The 27,772-nt window shown below is 43.2% G+C and overlaps 1 protein-coding gene across 1 annotated transcript in view; it reads left to right on the top strand.

Annotated features, from left to right (window-relative positions):
- Nucleotides 1-720: 720 nt before the first annotated feature.
- The window catches only part of LOC124605897 (arylsulfatase B-like), a 109,558-nt gene continuing 82,506 nt past the window's right edge, over nucleotides 721-27,772 (top strand). Inside the window, exons 1-3 of the mRNA XM_047137844.1 lie at nucleotides 721-821; nucleotides 934-1,102; nucleotides 21,636-21,795. Of these exons, the coding sequence (XP_046993800.1) occupies nucleotides 980-1,102; nucleotides 21,636-21,795 (283 nt within the window). The 5' untranslated portion in view covers nucleotides 721-821; nucleotides 934-979. The remainder of the gene's footprint in view (nucleotides 822-933; nucleotides 1,103-21,635; nucleotides 21,796-27,772) is intronic.

Here is a 27,772-nt window from a genome sequence, read left to right as displayed (position 1 = left end):
GATACATCAATAATTGATATGTTTACTGTGGTGAAACTCAAGAAAATCGGGCAACATTTGGCAGAGCACAAAACAAATGCGAAAATGGAGCTTCAGACAAAGAATTTATATTCTAAATGAAGAATAAAAGTCCTTAGACATATGACCAAAGACGTTACTAAGTTTTATCGTATTCTGCGTGATATATTGGTAAAATAGGCATGGCTCTAGAGCTCTTTTGGAAGAAATAATTTCTGGCAAGTGTATTTGTACTCGTATGTAACGTCAGAATATTCCTCATGGGCAATGAAAGTTGATAACAAATAATCTGATTGTTTCCATGAGGTACCTGAACTAGCTAAACGTAAACAATTATTACCAATCAGAATCAGTGCCAGGAAATACGAAATACTGCTCAGCTGGTTTGCTGCAACATAGTCAACAATCAGTACCTGCCATCTCAGAGCATGCATTGTGATTGCCACCTTGTCAACACCTAGGAGTGTAAACTTGATGTTATAGTTAACGTAACACTACCAATATGTGTGTCTGAAGGAAAGATTTCTCTTTAAGTTTAATCTCTTCAGAGCAAGGTGTTAAGTGATAATGAACAGGCTTATTGACATCAATTTACAAATAAAAACGGTCCAAATCAGGTTTTACAGATTTGAAAACAATATTCATTTACTCTAATTACGTTCCTACAGTCAGTGCACCTAACTTTTACATTTTATTGATTTCAGTTGCTTCAGTAGGCTGCAGTTTCTCAATTAGTACGTCTCAATGCAGTTCTGTGCACTCCAGCGAATGGTCTATGCCTGTAATTAACAAATAAAGTTCATGTAAGTTTGGTCTCAAAGCTGAAACGAGCCATAGAGCCATCACCCCATGAAATATTCATACAATGTGGGAGTACGGAGTTTCATAGTAGCATTCATTGTTACACTGTTTCAGGTAGTGCATTACCAGGAGCTGACCAACTCTATGAAAGCGGTTAATCATGGGAAGAGCGTGGTTCACGTCGTGTCTCCTGCTGCCAGTTTTGCTTGTAGAACATGCTGCAATCGTCCACGGCCAGACCACAGCACCGCCAAACATTATTTTCATCCTGGCGGATGATCTGGTAAGAGGGGCGCTGAAATATTATGCATTTAGACATAAGAACAAATAGTTACTTGAACACTACTATTATTACAATTAGGAGTGTATGGTAATTTAAAAAAGAAGAAAATTCCGGAAACTTAGGTCTTATGAAACTATACCACTAATTCATGTCCTTTAAAAAACTAAACTCCGCCCCAACAGGCCATGAAGGCCTATCTTCACCGACCGGCCGCCGTGTCATCCTCGGCCCACAGGCGGCACTGGAGGCAGATACGGAGGAGCATTTCGTCAGCACACCGCTGTACCGGCTGTTTGTCAGTTTGTCAGACCGGAGCAGCTACTTCTCAACCAAGCAGCTCCTCAGTTTGCCGCACAAGGGATGAGTGCGTCCCGCTTGCCAACAGCTCTCGGCAGACCTGTTGGTCACTCAAATTCATGTCCGCTACTGCAGTGTTAAAGACAATGAAGAAATGCAGTACTGACAGACACCGTCTATCAAAGAACTTATAGGCTTGGTTGAAATCCGATTTGGAAAGCAAGTACATTAATGGTTGTTAATTATGGAACAGAAGAAAGGAGTTGAGATCTCAATGGAAACCTCCATAGTCACTCAAGAATCTGGTCCACTGCTTTAAGTGTAGACTGCACTGACGCCACTGTAGAGTCATTCTGGTGGTGACATAAAACAGGTAGATGCTTTGTGAATGAATCACTTACTTAAACTGAAACCTGAATTGGCATATGTCTAGTTGTTACGACGTACATAACATCTGATTTTCTTGTCATTGTCCCTGGTACAAGAATCGATCATTAGTGGCCACATATTAATGTGTGATCTCTCGTGCAGTCGTATTAAAGTGATGAAGGGACGCAATGTCGATATCATTTGCTGGAGCAAGCCAACTGTATTGCGTCTCTAGATTTCAGCACCGTACAAACGTCTCCTCCTCGCGACTGTATGTGGTGTTAATAACCTGTTTTATCTCTATGAAACAGACCGTATGTGTCACACATGATGTGACGTTAACCAGGTCAAACCGTTCACCGTGCTCTAAATGTATTGTCTGATCTGAGGTGTCTGGATACTCCTATGTAAAGAGGAACTCACAATGAGGTGTTACGAGAGGCCGACCTGCCAAAGTAAAAGGATGTGGAGAGTGTTGTGTTGTCGCTCAGGACGCAGTGAGATCAGTGTGGGTCTGGCAGTAGAGCTCGCTGACTTCGATTGTGGACTTCTCATTGAAAGAAATCCATCAGGAACATAGCATCTCTCTTAAATATACCAATTTCGACTGCTTATGATGTAACTATGAAGGCGAAACGCGATGGAACAACCACAGCTAAACCAAGGTAGGTCAAATGTACTGACGGATAGGGACCTTACTGCATTGCGGAGGACGGTTGAAAAAAATCACGTGAAATTAGCTGAATGACTCATTCGTGAGTATCGAAGTGCTGCCAACAGTCCAGGTCCCACACTGTGCTTAGGGAGTTAAAAAGTGTGGAGTCCAGTGGTCAAGCAGCTCCTCATAAGCCACACAATTCCGCAGTCAGTGCTGTGTGACTCTTACAATGGCGTAAAGTTCGACAGCACCGGACAGTGAATGACTGGAAACGAGAGATACGGCGTTGTGAATTACGCTGCACCGTGTAGCAGTTCGATGGAGAGTTTGGATTTGACAAATGGCTGGAGAATGCTGTCAGCCACAACGTGGTGGAGAACGGAGGAGGTGGTGCTGCGCTATGTCGTTATTTTCAGTGGTTAAGGTGTGGTCCCCTTACTACGTTTAAGACGACGTTAATGCGAATAGTTATGGACACATTTTACACCATCGTGTACTGCTTACAGTAGAGGAACATTTCAGTGCTGATGATTGTTTGCAAAATCATGAGAGTGCTCACTCTGATAGAGCAGCCTTTGTGAGACAAGGGTTTGAAGACACTGAAGTCGACTGGTCTGCCCCGAGTGCCGATTTGAACAAAATGCAACACCTTAGGAATGAGTTAGAACCTGGACTTCTCTGTGGACCCCAACGCCAAAGTCAGTACCACCTCTGGTTCGAACTCTTGAGAAAGAATGGGGTGCCATTTCTCCACAGAGATTTGGAGACATGACTTGAAGTGTGCTCCGCAGAGCAGAAGCCATAAGGATGAATGATGCACACACGCCATATTACTGTGCACAAATATGCTTCTGGATCAGATACTGTTAATTGTTACTGAAACAAAATTAGCACTAGTGATACGAAATGTTATCTCTCCCGAAGCCTAGGCCAAACGACGATTCAGAGAGGAAAATTTCAGTACAGTAATTTCGTTGGCCCTCGTGGCATCTTGCGCTTAGTTCTAAACGACACAAAGACGGCATTTGTTTCATAAAACACCATTTTGAATGTAATTAAAAATAGTGGCGATACTGTAAACATCTAAAGAAATTCATCCTCAGGTTCTCGCTGGTGGCTCTTTGTTATTAAATCATTTCACTTTGGCGTACACACACAGTAAGCACTCCCGTGCCCTAATTTTACTTCTTCCATCAGTTTTCGTCACGAGCTCGGCGGTGCTCAATCCATTCCTCTCTGACAGAGTACTGGCTGTCCTGTTGCCGTATATACTCGCCCATTCCTGGTACCGGTCGCTCGCTGATACCTGTAACCAATAGGCATCACAGGAAGATGTGTGGGGTATACTTCACACCAGGTTGAAATTTAAGTTTCGCACAGAGATAATAATCCAAAGGACTGCAGTAGGAGGCGGGGGGGGGGGGGGGGTGGCAGAGGGAGGGGGAGGGGAGGAACGTGCTGGCCACGAAACTTGATCCGCTTCTAAGTATCTGCCTGTCATGGTAGTTACCAGCCAGTGCATCTCACACTCTAAGACTGAAATTTGCCGCAGACCCGTCGTGCATAAACATCATGTTTCTTCTTATTTGCAATAGCACATCTTCTAGTTATTCTGAATAAAGTCCCTGTAAGCAACACCCCTAAGATGAGGTGAGAAAACTTAGGCCCTAACAGACAGGCAGCTACAATTCCACCCCACACAGTAATATTACACTGATGCTGATGTCTGGTCTGTACGGTGGCGTTAGGATTGCGATCGACCCATATTTGTCGGTTGTGGAAATTTATTATTTTATCTCGTCGAAAGGTTACCTAGTTTGTCAACAAAACTGAAGAGACAAATAACGAATTGGCAGTTCGCGCAAGAAACCATTGCTAAAATTTACCCTGTTGTGGGTGGTCGGTGCGTGAGCACGTTTAAGAAGATGTGGGTACATGAGTCGTCGTGAGGTATCCTCGATGCACAAGTTGGAGGTGTACCTTCTCACATTCCAATGCCACTGGTCTTGCGCTGATACCTGGCTGTTCTTCGACAGCCTTTCGAATGCGCTCTTCTGGGCTGGCATACGAGCAACACGTGGTCTTCTTCGGTCAGTACCTTGTGATTCTACGGATCAACTCTCGGCAACGCACCGATACACAGTACCAAAGATTTAATGACTCGGCTATCGTCTGTCTGGAAACGCCGTCTGATGTATTCCTGCAGCCTCGTGTCCATTATCATCGACGCGGAAGTGCATGAATAACGCGACTACCTGGTCAGAATATGAATATCCAGCCATGTTTGAAAGGAGAACTTTCATTCAACTCACTTTCTGGACACATGTACCCATCTGACACTTCGAAGGTAGACGAATTACGGATATGTATACATCTCTTTGAAACACAACACCATCTGGGATACAATAAGTCAGACATAAACATAGATATGTGAAGTCCTTGGTTTTACTTCTAAGGTTGTTGAACGTCAAACTTCGCTAATAACTCGAAAACAAAATGCAATCTAGGGCAAAAGAAAAGACGCAGCTTGAAGGAATTATCAGAATGGGACAGAAATTGGTAGATGTGGTGTACATATACAGACAAATAAGTGATTACAGTACCTGAAAAACTGGATAATTGGTACAAAATGATGAGCCTCTCAAATACAGCCTCTGCTCCTTATGCAAGCAGTTGTTCGTCTCGACGTTGATAGATTTGTTGGACGTCCCCCTGAGGGGTATAGTGCCAAATTCTAACTGGCGGTTTAAATCGTTAAAATCTACGTATGACGCTTCTATCCTCCTCAATTGGAGAGACAATTGGCGACCTTGCTCGCTAAGATAGGGTCTGTCAAGCACTAAGATAAACAGTAGGAACATTCACCGTGTATGGATGGGCATTATCTTGCTGAAATGTAAGCCAAGGATGGATTCCCATTAAGGGCAACAAAATAGGACGGAGAATTTCATCGACGCAGCGCTGTGCTACTGGAGTGCCAATGATGATGACCAAATGGGTCCTGCTGTGAAGACATGGCACCCCAGACCACCGCTCCTGGTTGCTGGGTTGTGTGGCTGCCGACAGTCAGACTATTCCACTGCTCTTATAGCCGTCTCCAGACACATATTCGATAGTCATTGGGGCTCAGTTCGAAGTGGAACTCATCACTGAAGACAAATCTATTCCAGTCAATAGGATTCCACACCCCAATGACCAGCAAACGTGTGTCTGGAAATTCCCCGGACAGTAATGTGATATCGACGTGATTGTCGCCCGCCTTACAGCCTCAGAACCAGGCACGAAGGTGTGGGTCGTCATTTCCTTGCGTAGGAGGATCCCTTTGGTCGTTATCCGCAGCACCCCTACGGCACAGTGGCACATTGGCGACATTCTGCACTCTGTCTTGTTGCCCTTCATGGCAAATCATCGTGTCAGCAAGATACTACCCGCCCGCACAAAACGAAAGTTTCAACCACTTGTATTCGTGCTTTCCAGACGACGCCTTAGCCAGCAAAGTCACCGGATCTCTCCCCAATTGACAACGTCTGGAGCGTTACATGCAGGGCCCTCCAACCAGCTCGGGATTTTCACGATCTAATTCACCTGTTGGACGTCCAACACCTCCATTAATCAGTGTAACCTAAATGACTGCTTGCATGAGGGCCAGAGGTGGACTAACGTGTTACTGACTTGCTCAATTTGTAAAGCTTTTCTCTTATAGTGTATTTTAGTACATATGTTGATCTGAAGTTTTTTCTTGTTTTGCTGTAAGAAAGCTGACGTTTTAATTTCACAGAAGGGGCATATGACTAGTGAAAGTGAACAGTTCAAATTCCTAGGTGTTCAGATAGCTGTCGTGGAAAGCCCACGTTCAGACTAAATACTGCCATTTTTTACTATTCAAACGGTATCAGAAGCGAGTGATAAATCGACGCGAAAATTAGTCTACTTTGCTTAATTTCATTCGTTTATGTCGTATGGTATTATATTTTGGGGTAACACTTCCCATTTTAAGCGGATATTTTTGGTTCAGAAACGGGCGATCCGGGCAATAAGTAGTGTAAGTTCACGAACCTATTGTCGACCCCTGTTCACGAGTCTGAGTATTTTGACATTGGCTTCTCAATATATATATATATTCCTTACTGTCATTTCTTGTTAATCATATTAGCTTATACCCTAGAATAAGTAGCTTTCACTCGGTTAACATTCGTCAGAAATCAAACCTGCATTTGGATCGGACTTCCTTAACTGTTCTGCAAAAAGGTGTGCACTATACTACTGCAATCATTTTCACTAAGCTACCACTCGAATTCAAAAATCTTACCAGTAATCCACGAGCTTTCAAATCGAAACTAAAGTGTTTCCTCATGGGTCACTTCTTCTGTCGAGAACTTCATTGAAAAATTAAGCTTATTTCTATTCTATTGTTGATTGCGTTTACTTAAACTTATGGAGTGACTTTTTTCGGATTCATAAACGTTTATTTTTATCTGTCATTACTTTTATGTAGTAATTTCATGTACTGACACGTTCCATGACCTCGACGATTTGCTCCTCAATTTGGTCCTACGAAACTTGACGTGTAAATAAAATAAAATAAAAGTTTATAGAAGTATTTTAGGAACACTCTGTGTATTGTTGCGGTGTGGATTTATGCAGTTAATGACACTGCCCAACATGTTGCTTGAATGTGTTACGTAATTGGTGCTGCATATCACTGCAGCATGACTGCCAAACAAACAGTCACAGGGGCATTACTTACAAGCGCCAATCGAGCCACCAGGTACGTTCGAACCAGAGGCCATAACTAGGTGGCCGTCGCACTGCTGGATCTCACAGCATTTTCTGGACAGCTGTTGTCATCATCACCCTGTCAGCGACCAATCTCAGGAGAGTCAGAGAAGAGGCCAGTGGTCAGCGGAGAATTTCACTTTCGAGAGCATGGGGCCCGTGTGTCGGTCAAACAGCCTCCTGCTTCTAGTCACCAGTCATTCATCTTTTGGTCAGACATTCGGCGCTCTCGAGCTGCCCGTGGAATCTGGCAACGTCTCCACGTAGCCACCGCCGGCTGTGGAAGGCATCAGCCGGAGCTAGTCAGCACCATGTCAGCACATTTCCTCCCAACAGCATGAGTGACCCTAAGTGGCAACCGGTTCTGCAAATACAGTGGTCTAGTACGCGCAGAATACCGTGACGGAGAGTGGTAGTGGGGCAGGTGCTGTAGGAGAAGTGCCGTTCTAATCTAATCTTTGCACTCACATGTTTGTAAATATTAATCGGGGTCCCTCCACTCGCACACTGCAATGGTGACCATTCCAAAAGATCTGCCACCTCTACTTTGGTTAAATCTAAGAAGAATTCTACGGGAAATGCCACATTTTATTTTCTCCTGGCTTGTTAACCAACTGTAACATCCAGAGGAGTGTCGCACCTACATATTCCTCTTGTTGCCATGTTAAAATTTCCTTCTTTGGCCAAACTACAGTGGAGTTTACACAGCCTCACCTCACTATCGTGTTGTACAGACAGAACTGGGAGAGAATACTAAAACTGGTTTATTAAGTTTATTGAGTGAGGAACTGAGGAAAAATAAGTGTAATGTCTTATGAAAGAGCACATCCTCAGTACGAAGTAAACATGTAATGCCTTCACTAACGTTGCTTCAAAACCCATAGCATTTCTCGTTCCATCAGCTGTCTATGGCCCTTAAAATTACATTCTTTCGTCAAAAAAGTCTGTAGTTTGTTCAATACATAGAAGATGATGAAATTTTGCATAACAGCTTGATGACAACATTCTCTCGTCTTTCCGTGCTATCATTTGCCAAATTCTCATTTCGTTATCTCAAACAGTTCATGAAATATGAGGAATGTTGTAGATATATCACTCTTGCTGTATTGCTGGTGTTGCGCCATCGCAAATGAGTGTGTTACATTAAATCAATATTTTCCAGATAGGTGACAGATGGAGACACCCACCTACGTCTAAAGAAAATTTCAGTGTGTTAGCTAAATTTCGTGTGCAGCAGCATATTATGTAATATGCACCAAACCCAAAATCGTAGCGACCCCTACTTCTCATTGCAAACTTTTTCCAATTTCTTGCATTGTCATACTTCCACGTACATATTACTTTGACCATTAACGAAATGATGGACACATCACAATAAACCTGACGTATAACGGTACAAGTAAAGCAAAACTGATACTTTTTTCCGGAACAGTTTCTGCAAAATCATTTGAGAAAGACTATAGGGTGTGTGTCCGGTTCTGTCATCGCCGACAAGTCGAAAGGTGGCAGACAGTGTCGGCCTCCCTTTTGAACAAACGAATGAATCCGCCCTGAGCGTTGGACGAAAACTGGCCACTGCGCGTCGGCCACCGTGTCCTGCATGGACTCAATGCTGGCACCGTGGATGGACACCAGGCTGCCCTCACTAGACCAGGGCATGTACATAGCTTGACTAATAATTATGTGTTTTCGTAATGTCCTACTACCTTCCTGTTGTGATCGTCACCTCCGATGAACTCCTGTCTCCCTCGCCAGTCTATAGAACATACAATGCACAGATGAGACTTCCAATCAAGAACAACTGCCAAGATGAGAAACATAGAACTAGATATCCTCGGTGCAAAAAAATCAGCTTAAATCAATTAATAAAGCCAAGGCCTCCGGTCCAAATTGTATACCAGTCAGGTTTCTCTCAGAGTATGCTGATAAAATAGCTCCATATTTAGCAATTATACACAACCACTCGCTCGCAGAAAGATACGTACCTAAGGACTGGAAAATTGCTCAAGTTACACCAATACCCAAAACGAAAAGTAAGAGTAATCCGCTGAATTACAGGCCTATATCACTAACGTCGATTTGCAGTAGGGATTTAGAACATGTACTGCATAAGAACATTATGAGGTACCTCGAAGAAAACGATTTATTGACACGTAGTCAGCACGGATCCAGAAAATATCGTTCTTGCGAAACACAACTAGCTCTCTATACTAATGAAGTAAAAAGTGATATCGACAGGGGATGTCAAATTGATTCTATATTTTCAGATTTCCAGAAGGCTTTCGACACCGTTCCTCACAAGCGTCTTCTAATCAAACTGCGTGCCTACGGAGTATCGCCTCAGTTGTGCGACTGGATTCGTGATTTCCTGTCAGAAGGGTCACAGTTCGTAGTAATAGACGGTAAGTCATCGAGTAAAACAGAAGTAATATCCGGCGTCCCCCAAGGAAGTGTTATAGCTCCTCTTATGTTCCTGATCTGTATTAACGACATAGGAGACAATCTGAGTAGCCGTATTAGATTGTTTGAAGATGATGCTGTCATTTACCGTCTTGTAAAGTCATCAGAAGATCAAAACGACTTGCAAAATGATCTAGATAAGGTATCTGTATGATGCGAAAAGTGGCAATTGACCCTGAACAAAGCAAAGTGCGAAGTTATTCACATGAGTACTAAATGAAAGGAACTAAATTTCGATTACGCGCGAAGGCACACAAATCTGAAGGCTGTAAATTTAACTAAATACTGAGGGATTACAATTACAAATAACCTAAATTGGAACAATCATATAGATAATATTGTGGGTAGACCAAAGACTGCGATTCATTGGCAGAACACTTGGAAGGTGCAACAGGTCTACCAAAGAGACTGCTTACACTAAGCTTATCCGCCGTATTCTGGAGTACTGCTGAGCGGTGTGGGATCCGCATCAGGTGGGTCCGACGGATGATATCGAAAAAATACAAAGAAGGGCAGTTCATTTTTTATTATCGAAAAATAGAGGAGATAGTGTCACAGACATAATACATGAATTGGAGTGGCAATCATTAAAACAAAGGCGTTTTTCGTTGCGACAGGATCTTCTCATGAAATTTCAATCACCAGTTTTGTCCTCCAATTGCGACAACATTCTGTTGGCACCCAGCTACATAGGGAGAAATTATCATGACGATAAAATAAGAGAAATCAGGGCTCGCACGGAGAAATTTAAGTGCTCGTTTTTCCCGCATGCCGTTCGTGAGTGGAACGGTAGAGAGACAGCATGAACTCTCTGCCATGCACTTTATTGTGAATAGCAGAGTAATCACGTAGATGTAGACGTAGATGTAGAGAGCAAAACGCCATTTTGAGAAGCCAGAGTAAGGGCTCCCAACCCCTCACAAATCCAACTGCTGCTCTATTTGCAGATGAGTCCGTGATTATGTGACAAATATTCAGGGATAGTGGACAGGGGTAAATGTATCAATTTGAGATAAGTGACACTTTCGTCTAGAAACGACATAGTCGAAAGTTATGAGCGAAAAAGAATCTCCATTAAACACGAGTTCTAAAGTGTGTGGACCAACAGTAGATGTATGTAGGAAGTAGTAGGGATCAAAACAAGAAAGGAATGTCCAGTAAATATGAGTTCTAAAGTACATATACCAACACAAGAAAATATTGTCTAGCCAACAAGGTCTCTGTAATGCATATCTTAACAGCTATAGCATATCTTTTTCGTCTTTGCTGTTGCGAAACACATCTTCTCCAATGTACAAGTGCTCATAGGTTTTAAGATATGCATTTCAGATTCCATAGTTACTATGAATTTTTTCCTTGTTTTGGCCTGTAGTACTCCCACTAAAATACAGAAAGCAAGGAGCTTGCAGAAATGGAGGTAAACAATCAGAGCTATCAGACCGATTTTCGCCTTTAACTTTCGACTCGGTAGTTTTCGGACCACCGTCCCTTACTTCAGATTGAACATTTATCATCTCTGCCATCCCTTAATGTTTGCAACATCATAACACAATCACCTTAGACCTAGAAAAATGTTGTACCTATAGGATAGTTTACCTAGCGGTATCCGTCGTTGGTAGGTTACATCAGTCAAGTAACTGACTTTAGAGTCGCATTGATTAGAAGTTTCCGTCATTTTATATGTTTTTTTTTTCCTTGTTGTGGTTTTGTGCAGTATTACTAAATATTTCGCCTTTTACGCCTTTCTATCACCACATCAGTGGTCAGTGCAACCTCACAGCGCACCCAGGATCACTTTCCGGTAACGCCAAGAATTTTTGCTTAATGGGAGGGACTCTAAAAGGGTGTACTCAGCCTCGTGGCTCCAATTGAAGAGCTACTTGACCACCTCACGAAAACTGACAGAGGCCCGGAGAGGATGTGCTGAACCCACACGCCTATATGTCACATCCAGTGACGGCAGTGGCGGAAGATGACACTGGGGTCGGTCGGTGTCTGTGGAATCTCCAGTCTGTAGACAGACTTTAAGAGTTTTTAGGCATTTAAGTGCTGTATAATAGGAGTACATTAAACCCACTTGGAATATACTGTTAATTCTACAGGCACAAAATTTTATAGTGAATAAAGTGCAACACATTTTTTTAACTATTTATGTAACATGTGGACAGCTAATCCATACTTCGTTTTCGGGATAAGCTTTATTACCAAGCAACATGTGATACTTGCAAATGAATTGAGTTACTGCTGTGTCTTAACCATCTTATCTATCCACAAAATAGCAATTTTTATTACTTTCCAACGGATTCTATTGTAAAATTTATTTAATTTATTAGTTTTGATAATACTTCTGTTTAATTTGATTTCACTTATTATCTGTGCGTCGTGGAGTAATAACGTGGCAGATAGACTATTAAATACAGTAGTGACAAAATTTTCTCGTATGAAAACTCTTTTAAATATGTATCTAATACTTGTTCCTAGGTACATAATCATATTCTACTTCGCAACATGTTTCCACATTTCGATAAACTTTGATTTTCCGGTGTAATTTTTACAATTTCATAAACATACGGCGGCGCATAAAAAGTGAATGCTATCATTTAACAATGGAATAAAAAATGCGTTAAACTTCTATGTCAGGGCTTGCTGGAGGCGTAAGTCTAAAATGAATTCTTAGCTGTACAAACTGAAAATTACTCGATATCTTAGCATTATCTGTGTTACCACAGGCTGGACAAGTGGTCACCGTTAATTGATTCTCCCGTACAGATTCATCTTTTATTAACATTACAGTTCGCAAATTCTTGCAGTCGACACTGTAGTCAACAATGTACTGAGTGAAAATTGTTTCGAACCCGCGTTCTTCATCCATAATGTTTTGTAAACCCCGTCTGACTGTTGTCCTCTACAGCTTGTCTTTTTGCTGTATCCTTCACCTCTTTTTCTCATTGTTATTCAGCTATGGATGGAAGGAGAAGAGAAATCTCGTCGTCCGTATGATTATCTAAAGTTTTAACAGTTACGTGACTCATAAAAGAAAAAGCAATCCCGTTAAGGAGGAAATGTCACCTTAAAATTCTATAAAAATAATAAACGATGGTTTGTGAAAAGGATACTTGCTACTCCACGTATAGCGGAGAAGGCCTTGTTGGGCGAAAGCTCATTTTCCGACACTCTTCTTGTTGCGCCTATGTGCGACTCAGCATCTTCGCTATATGGTGAGTAGCAACTATCTTTTCCACAATATTGTTACGTTCCATCCTGGATTTTCCACTGTCTGATAATTTATGGTTTAGAACTTGGCGAAAAATAAGCGCAAAAATATTGTAACAACTGAAAAGTAGGATTAAACAAGATTGTACCGAGTACGGTAAAAAGACGTTCACTAGAGCCTTTAAGTGTCTGCAAAGAGAAAAATTACATGGAGATTGGTGACTTTGACGACCAGGCCGCGTCTTCTCGAGAAGGGGTCAAGGAAACAACTCCCTCAAAATTTATAGAGAATGCCAAGCAGTGTGAGCTGTGGCCCTGTATAGTTGGACCTAGAATTACCGCTCTTCATGACCCAACAAACTGGTTTAAGACAGGTCGGAGTAAGATCTCCATCAAATGACAGTAGCGATTTGCATTAACCATCATGAAATTCAGGATTTTCAGCTGACCAGTAGCGGAAATTTTGTTTATTCACAGTATCTGACTGTGGGGCCCTACCCACTCATCGCGTACAGGGTACCTAAGGGACGCTGCGTTCTCGGAATGCTATACAACAACTGAAGCAAATATCATTATTGGTTTTATTTCAATAAAGCAGAGTGAAAATACTAAGCTTGTATTTGCAAATGTCGCAAGCGACGGGCGACATGCAAACAGTGATGTTCTTAGCTATAAATATAGTCCAAACAAGCAATAGACATGGATCACTAATAACTGTTCTGCGTGTGCTGGTCTACAGCTAAACGAAGACTGTCTCAATACTAAGCATACGCTGAGCGGCAAAGGCTGGCAGGGGCGGCGCTTGTATTCTCCTCCTGTAGAGACCGCTCCTGTCGCGGTGCAGTCCTAATCAGCGCACCATTGGCCGACGTAGTTCCACCACCTTCTCTTCTCTTGCCTTCTTCATCTTCGTTCATGCGCTTTTGGTTACGCTAGAACATTCCTCCCCTCGCCCCCCCCCCTCCCGTCAACGTGTAGGGAATGCGACCACAGTGGGGGGAGGCAGGAGTGTGGGTTGAGCGCATAGCCGGGCCGGAAGCCGTCGCTGCAGGGGCGTGAAGCTTCCGGCGTACCCCGCCATTTGGTCTGCGCTCTGGCGGAAACGTTTCCTGGAAAACGACCAGAAGGGTGTGTGTCAAACTCCCATTGCCATGAAACACATGAAGAATGCGGCGACTGCTGCGGTGTGGGAGGGTCCAGCTCCATCGGTAGAGCGAGAGGAGGTGGAGGAGACTCAGTCTCCATGGGGTCGTCCCGCGGTGTGATGATGACAACCGCTTACGGCTGCTGTGGTCGGGCTGTCCACTGGATCCGTGAATCTGAGGAAAGATATACTGAAAGATCTTCGTGCACATGACAGAGGCGAAGTTGATCTTGATGGCGGCGCTGCAAACCATCTGGACCTGAAAGAAGATTCATGAAAGCGCCAAATTGATGGAAGATCTCGCCTCGAGCCCTCCGCCTCCTGCCGCTAAAAAATCTGTGAAAGACAATATCATGCGGCGCGAAGCGATACTTGCGGCCTTCCTTGGGCGCCGGATGCTGAGGAGGTTGGATCAGGTGGAGCGATGTCCAAAGGGGGCGGCCGTGAAGTAATTCGCGATGGTCCATCTCGTGGGTGCGAACGATTTGAGGCGAGAGACAGTTGCAAATACTTGATCCCTGGTGGGAACAAAGCGAAGTTTGACAACCTGTGGTTGAAGGTTCTGACAAAACGTTTCCCTTCGGCGTTTGACAGTGGATGGAACGGTGCACTAGTTGAATGCTGAATGCCATTGCGCTCAGAGAATGTTTCAAATTCATCTGACGTGAACTGAGGTTCGTTGTCTGACACTATTACTTCAGGTAAACCTTCTAGGCAAAGAATCGATGACAACACCGGAATTGCGCTACGTGGCGCTGCCAAGGTCATTGGCATTGCAAAAGGAGACTTGCTATAGAGTCAACCACAATCAACCAACGAGTGGTCCAAATAGGTCCAGCAAAGCCTAACCCAATCAGATAATTTTCGTGGCGGGGCGGACTGATTTTCCCCACATGCGTGACACTGTGTTGTCATCTGTTCTATTTGGGTGAACATACTCTGCCAAGTACAGTGGCGATCCACTAACTGTTTCGTACGAACCATCCCAAAGTGTCCTTGGTGAAGTAACTACAATACTTCTTTTTGCCAAGCTTTATGGATCAACACACGTGACAGTCCACTGTCATTTTGAACAGGAATCACACCTTTCTGGACAGCTAGGCTTGCCGGCGTGCGAAGTATCGGCGCACTGTAGAGTTCTATATGCTGTGCAGTGAGTGAGGCCAAGATGTGTGAACGTACTTTAGCAAAATGTTTAAATATGAATCAGTTTCCGTGGCCTGTGTAATTTTCTTATAGTTCAGCGGAAAAGACTGAAGCAATGCAGAATCCTGAGCATCGATGTGACAACACTATGCAGCAGAAGGGTCATAATCTGTATCAGGGCAAATCGAAAGATGTGGAAGCGCGTCCGCAATAACCATGTGGAGCTATCGGACCGTACACAATCTCATAATGGTTCAAAAAATGACTCTGAGCACTATGGCACTTAACATCTGAGGTCATCAGTCCCCTAGAACTTAGAACTACTTAAACCTAACTAACCTAAGGACGTGACACACATTCATGCCCGAGACAGCATTGGAACCTCCGACCGTTGCGGTCCCGCGGTTCCAGACTGAAGCGCCTAGAACCGGTCGGCCACACCGACCGGCTCTCGTACTGGTACTGAGACAAAAACAAAGCCCATCGTTGAAATTTTTGGGGAGTTCGTACAGGAGCCGGCTTCGACGGATGAAACAAGGACTGTATAGGCTTGTGATCCGTTGGTAAGTAGAATTTTTTGCCATACAGTGGTGGAATTAGGTGACACACCACACAATAGCCAAAGCCACTTTTTCTAGAAAGAAGGAGAGCTTCTGTGAAGTTTGGAAGGTAGGAGACGAGGTACTGGCGGAATTAAAGCTGTGAGGACGGGGGGTGCGTCGTGCGTGGGTCGCTCAGTTAGTTGAGCACTAGCCCGCGAAAGGCAAAGGTCCCGAATTCGACTCTCGGTCCGGCACACAGTTTTAATCTGCCAGGAAATTTCCTCTGTTTCCTTTTGTGAATAATTACACTGAGCTTTGGACAACACTTTTGCTGTGAAAGCAGTAGGTCTGTCCTTATCACCAATTCTGTGTGGAAGCACTGCACCGGTTCCGTAAGGTTCAAATGGCTCTGAGCACTATGGGGATTAACATTTGAGATCATCAGTCCTCTAGAACTTAGAACTACTTAAACCTAGCTAACCTGAGGACATCACACACATCCATGCCCGAGGCAGAATTCGAACCTGCGACCGTAGCAGTCGCGTGGTTCCCGGAATTAAGCGCCTAGAACCGCTCGGCTACACCTACTGGCTTACGTAAGGGGAGCGTCAACTTGCAATACTACTGGTTTGACAGGTTCAAAGTTAACTAAGTACCGGTGACTAGTCAATGCATCTTTACGTTTCTGAAATGCTACTTGTCACTCATCTGTCCAAACAAAGGGGACGTTCTTGCGACGGAAGCGATGTAATGGAACCGCTATTTGTGCAGCTTTCGGTATGAACCGGATATAATAGTTCATTTTCCCTAAGACTGACTGCAATTCTGTGATGTTGCGAGGAACTGGAAAATTTAGTATGGGTAACAAAAGTGACTGAAGAGGATGTACACTTTGACTGTTTATGACTGACCAAGATGCTGCAACTCAGGTTTAAAAAGTCACACTTGTCCAGTCTGCACTGTAGTCCTCCATCAGGTAGCACACGAAAAAAAGCACGTAAATTGGCAATATGGTTCAAATGGCTCTAAGCACTATGGGACATCAGTCCCCTAGAACTTAGAACTACTTAAACCTAACTAACCTAAGGACATCACACACATCCATGCCCGAGGCAGGATTCGAACCTTCGACCGTAGCAGCAGCGCCTAGAACCGCTCGGCAAAGTTGGAATACGATCAGGTGTACGATCTGCTACGACAATATCGTCTAAATAGTTTGAACAGTTTGGCACTTGTGCAGTCAGCTGTTCCAAATACCGTTCGAAACTGGCGAGTGCGGAAGCAGTGCTAAAAACCAAATATTTGAAACTGGAAAATGTGGTAAGGTCTTTTGGGGCCAAACTATTTAGGCATCGGTCCCTAAGCTTACACACTACTTAATCTAACTTAAACTAACTTACGCTAAGGACGACACACACACCCATGCCCGAGGGAGGACTCGAACCTCCGACGGGGGGAGCCGTGAGGGCCGTAACAAGACGCCTCAGATCGCGCGGCTACACTCGCGGCCGCAAATATTTGAACAAACCCAAAAGAGCATTTATTATTACACACACCTTTTTGAGATTCCTAATCGAGAGGTATCTAAAGATATGCATCGCGCAAATTTGTTTTTGATAAGTATCGCCTAGCAACTAATCTGTCGACGAGATCCTCTGGACGTGGCAATGGATAAGTATCAATCACAGCTTGTGGGTTGGCTGTGGACTTAAAGTCAACACCGAGCCAAATGCGACCTGAAGGTTTGGGGAACAAAACAAGTGGACTTCCCCATTGACTAGCTGATATGGGCGCAATAACTCCGTTATCTTGCAATTCGTTAAGTTCAGCATCGACTTTGTCCCGTAATGCAATGGAGACAGTTCTGGCCCGGCAAAACTTCGGCTGAGCGTAGTCTTTCAGCGTGATATATGCAAAAAAATTGTTTGCTTTCCTAAACGTTCAGAAAAGAGTTCCAGGAATTCTTTTAGCAAGCTAGCTACACTGTTTCTTGCATTGAACTTAGGCACTGACAACATATTGTCCTGAATGTTAAAGCCAAACAAGAATGAAGACCATTTATGTTCCCACACACTTGTGATTGTAGGACTGTAAAAGTCAGGGTCTTGTAGGTGAGCGATACAGAACAGGCAAAGTACATTTCCAAGAACGGGAATGTCTTGTCTGTTATAAGCCGTCAGTTGCGTGCTAGTTTTGGACAGGCGTCGGGAGCCCAACAGTTCGTACGCTTGACGACTGAGCAATGCGAAAGAGGCGCCTGTGTCCAACTGAAATTTCACACTTCTCGCACGAAGAATTAAATGAACAAGAAGATTGTTTGACTGACGTATCACTGACATAACTGCACACTTGCTAGTTGCAGACTTTGAATATACCGCATTAATCAAAAAAGATGTTCAAATGTGTGTGAAATCTTATGGGACTTAACTGCTAAGATCATCAATCCCTAAGTTTACACACTACTTAACCTAAAGTATCCTAAGGACAACACACACACCCATGCCCGAGGGAGGACTCGAACCTCCGCCAGGACCAGCCGCTCAGTCATACAGCATTAATGACATGGGCCCTAACGAGAGTTAGGGTTGTTTGGGGAAGGAGATCAGACAACAAGTTCATCGGTCTCATCGGATTAGGGAAGGACGGGGAAGGAAGGCGGCCGTGCCCTTTCAAAGGAACCATTAAGGCAAATACCTGGAGCGATATAGGAAAATCACGGAAAACCTAAATCAGGATGGCCGGACGCGGAATTGAACCATCGTCCTCCCGAATGCGAGTCCAGTGTGCTTGTGACGAGAGTTCTGAAAGTGGGCCGAATTCTGATATTTGTTCCATTGCAAACACACGGATTGTACATATCCTTTTCTACCACAAGCATAACACTGAGCTTGTCAGGAGGGGCAGTCTTGGCGTTTTTGCCGTGAATAATACATAGGGCAAGATTTAATTCTGTTTGCCTGTGTAGCCGCCGGCATAGCGAACTGCTTATGGGGCATGGAACGTTGTTTACTTGGCATAGCTAGCGCAAGCCGCCGGTGCGGAATGGTCGATCGCAAGCAAGGGACTCAACCTGACAAATGGCTGGCTGCTCCAATGTATGAGCCTACAGGGCACCTGAAGCGTATTGATCTAGTATTTGCACTACCTGTTCAGATGATGGATCGGACTGTTTCAAAATCTGTTTTCTGAGTTTGACATCAGGCACACTGTACACGATCGCATTACAACATAAGATCTGAATATAAAGCACGAAAATCACATTTAAATTTGAATTTTTTTGTCATAACCTGCAAATATGTTACCCACTTGTTTTGACCGTATTTTGCAATTAATGAGTTAATACCTAGCAGTTATCACATTCACTTGTTGGTCATAATAGTTTGTTAGCGAGGCGACCACGCTGTCATACGTGAGAATGGCATTAGGAAAGAGTTTCTGACTTAATTTGAACACTACTGGGGGTAACAGTACCTGGTACATTGTGAGCACGGGTATGGGCGTCGAACTGGGACAGCCACTCGAGCCATTCCTCTTCTTGGTCACGAAACTATCGAAAGGGTGGTATAGCAGCTGTGGCAGGAGGTGCTTCTTCCGTCGAGTGCAAAGTGTTGGTGGGTAGCTGCTGCACCATGTTAAGTAGTCCAGACATCTGCTGCGTCTGGAACTGGAACACCTGCATTAGCTGTGTGGCATCTAACGCTTGCGGTTGCGGCGCCTGAGCACCGGGAGCGACAGGAGGAGTGGGCATTTAAGGAAAACACAAATGCAACCAATAGACAAGACAATCAATTTAAACAAGGACAAAAGAAAAGGAAATTTCTGCAACGCCCACCTGGAACCACTGATTAGCAAAATCGACAAAAATCTGTTGAAGCAACGAGCGGCTGTGCAAAGCAAATACAAGAGAGAATTAAAGCGCCAGCAAAAAACAGAAACGAAACTACTGTCACCATCTAGCACGGGTTTCAGCGGATACTCGTCGCCAAATGTGGGGTTCTGTCCACTCGTATAGGGTGATTAAGGGATGCTGCATTCTCGGAATGCTATACAACAATTCAAGCAAGTAACATTAATAGTTTTATTTCAATGAAGAAATTATCGGTGTATTTAGATATACCGAGACCGTGGTCAAGGATTTCAATAAATCTCTATCCTGCAACTGTTTGGCTGTATTATTTACCGTGATGTCAATGAAGAATATTGACAATATTTAAGTTATATTTACAACAACTGTTGCAAGCGATGGGCGACATGCAAACAGTAATGTTCTTCGTTATAGACAAAGTCCAAACAAACAATGGATAACTAATAACTGTTCTGCGAGTGCCGGTCTACAGCTGAACGAATATTGTCCCAAAAATAAGCGTACAATGAGCGGCCGAGGCTGGCAAGAGGGCTCCTGTTGTGGTGCGGTCCTAGTCAGCGCACCATTGGCCGACGTAGTTCCACCGCCTTCTCTTCTCTTACGGTCTTCATCTTCGCTCCGGCCCTTGTGGTTACGCCAGAACACTGATAACCTTAAGTGAGTCTCAACAAAAGAAATCAAAACATCGCCAGGGAGCCGGCCGCTGTGGTCGAACGGTTGTAGGTGCTTCAGTTCAGGACCACGCTGCTGCTACGGTCGCAGGTTCGAATCCTGCCTCGGGCATGGATGTGTGTGAAGTCCTTAGGTTAGTCAGATTTAAGTAGTTCTAAGTCTAGGGGACTGATGACCTCAGATGTTAAGTCCCATAGTGCTCAGAGCCATTTGAACCATCGCCAGGGGGGGTGTTCTAAACAATTTTCCGTCACACAGTGCAGCGAGTTTCAAAATCTGTCTGTCTTAATTTTTGGGTAACCATCATTTCTTAAGGATGCTTTTCAAGAGTTTGGCCGGCCGGGGTGGCCGAGCCGTTCTCGGCGATACAGTCTGGAACCACGCGACAGCTACGGTCGCACGTTCGAATCCTCCATCGGGAATGGATGTGTGTGATGTAGTTAGGTTAGTTAGGTTTAAGTAGTTCTAGGGGACTGATGACCTTAGAAGTTAAGTCCCATAGTGCTCAGAGCCATTTGAGGCACTTTTCCAAGAGTTTATTGCAGACCCTTCTTACACCGCTATCAGGCAATCTGAAAGCAGCTGCATGTATAAGAGCTGAAAGCTTTGGAGAATGTTGGACGAACGTACTCACACGCTCCGCATTTTCCAGCGTTGTCACAGTTCCAGTTTGGCCAGTAGTTTTTTGTTTCAGTGCAAGACCTGAATTTCTATGACTTGGTACCCAAACTCGAATTGTTTTATCAGGAACGGAATCATGTCGGCCAAGTTCGAGACGAATATGAAATGCTCTCTGAGTAGTAATCAAGGAACAACCATTACGAATATACTCTTGCACAACATACGCTCGGTGCTCACCTAGCCCAGCCATTGGGTCTGCTAGAAATACAGGTACGCCGCTTTCGACCGATACCCCCTACACATCAGTATCCCCACCGCATCTCTCACAGCGGCCTCCCCAAGTACGGGAGATCTTTTGGTCGAGCACCGTATTAATATTCGCGGAGTTATTTTTTCACCAGGTGACGCGTCTATGGATATTAAGAAGACGCCAAGCAGTTGCAAATGCGCTGGCAAGACGCGTACTGCTTGTGTTAGGTGGTGGGGAAGTGTATTGCAAGGCGCATAACAAGACAAAATACCGCGTCCGAGACAATAATGGAGCATTTTATAGAGCAGCACGTGTATCCAACGGTCTACTACCGTCCTGCTCTTGTCTGACTGCCTTTATAACGCTTATAAAATCCTAACTTAACGTGAAATCAAATTAATAAAAAAAGATAAGCTGTCCAGCACGCTGTGACGGGAGTAATCACAACTTGAGTGTAACATCTGCGTTTCCTGCTTTAAGAACAGATTAAGACACGATAAAACCATTATTTTATTTCCAGGGCTGGAATGACCTCAGTTTCCATGGCTCTGACCAAATTCCGACGCCTAATATTGACGCCCTGGCGTACAACGGGATCATCTTGAACAGCCATTACGTTTTGCCAGTGTGCACGCCATCCAGGGCTGCACTTATGACGGGGAAGTACCCTATACGCACAGGTGAGGAAATTTCTGTACGGGTTGTGCCGTCTCAGTGTCTTAGTTATAACTCAATGCATGCCGCAATTCAAAGCATTCCACGAACACTGTCCTTTTCTTAGACCAAGAGTACACTTTTCGTTGCTTTTGGTCAGTAGCCTGAGCTGTTGCAAGATGAGATGTTGCAAGACTTCCTTACATTCTTCATCCAGGTATTACAGCAAAATGGATGTGGAGCTAACGGATTCAGTGAGGGCGTATTTGTGAGTTGGCTTCCAGGTCCGCCTATCTGATAATTCAAGGATGATTACCGAGAACTGTGGTCGGGACCTAGGAATTTTTTCATAAAACATCTTTGCCCGTTATTTCAAACAAAAATTACGAATTGTGTATTTACATTAGAGTATATATTTCGGAAAACTGAGTAAGTAATTTTACGGGGAGTTGTAATATGGTGTCAAAAAGCTCCGAAATGTATCGTTCACCAGCGAAATTAGCACACATGCTCTACAGCTCGAACACAGTAATGTAAACGTGTGATGCGAAGCGAGAGTGAGCACACCATTGTTCTATTACTGACACACTCTCATACTGCAGCTCTCTAACAGCGAGCTATTGTTCGAAAACTTTGTTCACCCAAAGCGGTAACAGCGGAGTGGCAGGGTGGAAGGACGTTCAACAGTGATAGGATACGACAGTTTAGCAGACCATCCTAAACTCTTATGACTTTCTTGCTGAGTACACCTTCATTTAATTCATTTTTCCTTCCTGCGTCGTCTCGCTGAGATAACTGATGTGATATTGTGGTTCGCATTCGGAAGACTAGTTTACTCGACCTCTTCCCGCTATTCTGTTGTGTGCAGGCCTCTTCATCTCAACATCCACTTCAACCTCCGTCATATAGTCTAGCGTCTGATAAATTTTACTTTCCACCCTCCACTCCATTAGTGAGACCGCCAGTACACCACCTGCGAAAGATGTATGGCAGCCAGTGGACACACGCGCTCGTAAAGCGTTCCAAAAGACTTTTTTTATAATATATATCTCTAAATACCTAGAATAATACAAGTAATGACTTACTTTTAACGGTAGATGTATTTTCCCGTTCTATACGAATTTGTTAAGTAGACTGTACTAAGAAATATGGTTCTGAGACAAGTATACATTGAGTAATGTTGACCATCGTGATGTGGTCATTAAATATACGTTTTGGTTACGTACTCAGCTGTAAGGTGGTATTACTTCTACTCGACATGGAAAACATCTTTCTTCGTGAAAACACTGTTGAATAGTGATAGTCACACCCAGCCCGTATTTCGCGTAGGATAAAATAAATTAGAGCTCGTACTGAGCAATGCGTTCCTCTCCCGATCAACTTGTTTTGGGTGGGCTGGGAGTAAAATAAAGGTTTATGGAGGAGCTACAAAAAGTTCTCGCGATAATTACTGTCCACATCTATTTAGTCCAACCTGATAAGTGTCTCAGAATGATGAACGTATCCCCTAAAATTTCTTGAAACACCATGAAGATCCTAAATATGTTATGCAACTGATATCTAATTCTAGGTTCGAAGGGCAATAGTACGTATTTATTCTCAACACCACAATCGCATTAGCTCTCCGTGGTGGAGCTGTATCACATTTGGGAAGGCTATGTATCTGCCAGCCATAGCTATGAGGGCATAATAAACTATGTTTTTCAGTCTTGGTTCTATGGCAATCAGCTGACTTCAACAACGTGGCTGACGAATTGCTTGCAGTCGTCCGGTAAAGTAACTTGCTACTCCTCCAATAGAAAATATTACTATGTGTATGTGTGTGAGTGTGTGTGTGTGTGTATGTGTGTGTCTAATCGATTTCCATGTTAAAAAAACTACAACTGCAGCCATATTCTGCATAGTTTTTATTATGTATCCGATTATGGATCCTTCTTATCTTCATTTTAGCCAGAGTATCAAGGCATGCTTTTCCATCATACCATTACCGAATGTTCCATTAACATCACGGTCATCTAAACATTTACACGCGCAGAATAAAATGTAACGCCGATGTATCTTATTTTTAAGAAGTCATAAGAGGAAAAAATTTCATAACTTCGTGATCAACAACATGTGAACTCGTATTACTTCAACGTGAACGGAACTGTATGAATGACATTAGGACCACTCATCTGAAAACATTAATAGGTAATGGTCAAAGTCTGGTTGACTCATTGCCTCCTTCACGTATTAGGAAGGTATAATACGTTCTCTGTTTCTGCCAGTAAGATTGTCAGGCCCTCTATAGATGTATATGTGTTTTTTGCATTCTTAGATTTACTGCCAATACAATTTTCCATATTCTTAACACTACAAAGAAATCCTCTGTGAAGCTGTTTTGTCCCATACTGATTTGCTTATGCACGAATAGGGACTCTTTCACCAACAGCCTGTCTATACTAGGAGCAGTACTCATTGCTAGCCCACGTAATCGATTTCCAGGTTAAGTAATTAAAAATAAAGACATACAGAGCATAGTTTTATAACCAGTTATCGGTCATGATTACGTGGGATGTACCTATACCCACACAAGTCAACAGTATTTACTGTAATCCACCGGAAGATGCTGGCTTAAATCCCATGTCACTGAGTCTTATTACTGTAAATATATAGGACAAACACTGGACTGCACCTTAGTATACCAATATGAAGAGAATGACCATCAATGGCAAACGAGTTTTTGTTAATAGTGATGATTACTCATACTAATAGGAAAACCTTTGGGTAAAGGTCGTCATGGCATCATTACCAGTCACGTTATTTGTTGGTAATACGTTCTAAACAACAAAAAGTAACATGGATAGTGCTACCTTGCACACCAAAAACACAAACTTAGCGTTGTATATTTCTAATAGCATCAGCCTCAATATCTATAGAAGTGGGAGATGCCACTCACAAACCCAACAAACATATGGTAGAATGCGATAATACTGCCCTAACAGTTCGTATAATCATAACGTGTGGATGACTTCTATTTCGCTTTAAGTAGAATTAAGACCTTCTCATCATCTTCGTTTCTCCTCTATCCAGCGTCTGGTCGGGTTGGGGTATCAATGGTATTTCGCCACTTTACTCGGTCTCTCCACCATTCTCCTTCCACAATTTGGTTCCATAGCAGGTTTCTCCATCATTTTTCTCGGTATTCTTCCCTCTCCCATCATCTTCACATGCCCAAACCATTTTAATCTATTCTTTTCAATTTTCTCAGTCAACTTCTCCAATTTCCTTCCTAACATTTTCATTTTCCACTCTGTCTCGCCAAGTCTTCCCTAGCACACTTCTCAGAAACTTCATTTCACTGGATTGTATCCTACTCTCATCTCTTCTAGTCATAGTCCAAGTCTCTGACCCGTAAATTAGTACTGGTGTGAAGTGAGTCTTGTATAGCACCAGCTAGCACCTCATTGGCACTTCCCTTCAACACACCGCATACGCTGGTAAAATAATCTACTGTGTTCTGTTTCTGCCTCCAAACGAGCATTCCTTCATTAATACACTTCCCAGACATTTAAAGTTGTCTACTATTTCAGTATCCCGTCCATTAATATGAATTTGTCCCTTGCCCTCTCCATCCCCTCTGGTTACCAACATGGTCTTGCTTTTCTCCACACTAAATCTCATTTCATATTTCTCGACCTTATCATTTAGGATGTACCTCCATACTGATTATTCCCCACACCACAATATAATCAGCAAATAGTAACAGCTTCATCCCCTTCCTCTATGGGCTTCTTTCGCCTCTTTGACTACTTCATCTATCACCATTACAAATAGTAGTGGTGATATCACACTTCTTTGTCTTAATCCCGTAACATTATTAAACCATTCAGTCCTCCCAACTGGTGTCTGCACAAAACTAAAGCTTTTTTCTTACTTTGACTGGATGACTTCAAGTGTTTGCTTTCCAACTTCCTTTCTCTTCAAGGTTGCCCATACCTTTTCCCTGGGAACACTGTCATATGCTTTCGGGAGGTCGAGAAATGTCACCACCGGTTCTTTCCCATGCTCCCAATGCCTTTCCATCAACTGTCTCATACTAACGATTGGGTCCACTGTTGATCTACCATGACGAAAGCTATTCTGGTCCTCTTCTGACTGCCCTTCCACTTTTTCTCTGACTCTTCTTTCTAGTATCCTCTCCATTATTTTTGCTACTTGGGATATGAGTGTGATCCCTCGATAGTTCTCACATACTTTCCTGTCACCCTTATTGAAAACTGGTCCAGCTGTCTGTATCATCTCCACAGTAATTTCGTCTATCCCAGGTGCTTTCACTGTTTTCATTATTCTCAGAGCTAGTTCCACTTCTAACATCCTCCTTTTCTTCCAGACCCCTGCACCCATGCCGTACTTCTATTCCCATTCTACGCCGTTCTTCGCATTTAGTAATTTATCAAAGTACTCTTTCCATCTTTTCCTTCTCTCCTCTGGTTGCATTAACCCTAGCATTACCAACGTATTTTTTGTTGCATGTAATACCAACGGGGGGGCCTCAAAGGCCCATAAAGAATACCACAATTTATTTTATCATAAATCAAGTTTATTTACTTCTGATACCTCTAATAACAATTCAAAATGCTTAGACATTGTTTTTGTATACTGGATAATAAAAGATGTTATTATAATAGGAATAAAATGAACAAATCACGAGATTCAGTTTATATATTTTTTGGAATAATGTTTCAAAATAGTGTTTTCTTATAAAAACGACTTTTTTAATTCGATACACTACATGAAGCAAACAAAATTTACTGTCTCATTCTGCAACGCATTTTTCACACAACACTGTCTTCCTGCAGTGTTTCCCACAGACGTGTTTGTGGCACTGAGAGCAGGTAACAGTTGACTTTCCCAGCTTGTTGCACTTGATCTTTTTAGATGCAGCTTCTTGGCAGCATAGGTGGCACCGTCCACGTGTTCCTGGTTCTGCTGTTGAGGATGATGGTTCTACAGAGCTGCTGAGCTTCCGTTGTGTGATGCTTTCCATTGCCATTATTACTGGCTTCTGAAGTCCATACAAATTTTGTGCCCGTTTATCTACTTGAGATCTTATTAGTTCGAGACCTAAGTTAGTGATAAAAACTCTTCTGCGGTTTAGCAAATTCTTTTTCCCATTCGGAAAGTTGAGGAGGAAGAGTGAATATGCATTTATTGCTGCTATGTCAATGAGTGTGTAGAAGAGGGACAAAGGCCATCTTCTTGTTCCTCTCTTTGTGCTGTAGTGTCTTGCCATCTGGTCTATGGTGTCCACGCCTCCCTTTGTCTTTTTTGAGTCTTCATTCAACACCCCTTCTGAGTGATAAGTTGAAAGCATCAACAGCAGTCGTTTTGGCTTCTCGCGGACTAGCGTTGATGCAAGAGTAACTGGTGGCCTCTGTGTCTGAGGGTCAGTATAAGCAAAGATGGAAGAGTGTAAACTGCGGCCAGTTGTAGTATTCAGCTCTTCAGGTATGTGTCGTCTGTTAGACTGTAGGGTGCCAACAAGTGCGAGGTGAAAATCATTCCATTGAGTCTCAGCAAGCTCCACTGAAGTATAGTACCGATCTGTGGTAACATTACGGCCTGATTTTTCAATAGGTTTTATTAGTCTCTTTACAATTTCCATCGGTCCATTTGAATGCTGTGTATTTCCTGACTTGCCTGTATAGATGTCCATGCTGATCACATATCTAGTCTCAGAATCAGACAGCATTCGAATTAGAATGCCGTATTTTCCAGGTTTTTCTTTTAGAAACACCTTGAATGGACAGCGACCACGGAACAAAGACAACATCTCATCCACTGTTGTATGTAGACCAGGAATGAAATACAATGGAAGTGAAGAATTGAAGCTTTCAAAAATTTCCCTCATTGGAGCAAACTTGTCAGTCTGGCGACGAATTTCTCTTGTGTTCTTATCATCAAACCTCAATATTTTAGTCAATTCGAAAAATCGGGTCCGACTCATTGATCCATAGTACA

The sequence above is a fragment of the Schistocerca americana genome, chromosome 3, assembly GCF_021461395.2.
Source record: "Schistocerca americana isolate TAMUIC-IGC-003095 chromosome 3, iqSchAmer2.1, whole genome shotgun sequence".
Classification (NCBI taxonomy): Eukaryota; Metazoa; Arthropoda; class Insecta; order Orthoptera; family Acrididae; genus Schistocerca; species Schistocerca americana.
Note: the sequence above shows the minus strand (reverse complement) of the source record. Positions and strands in the feature narration are given on the sequence as shown.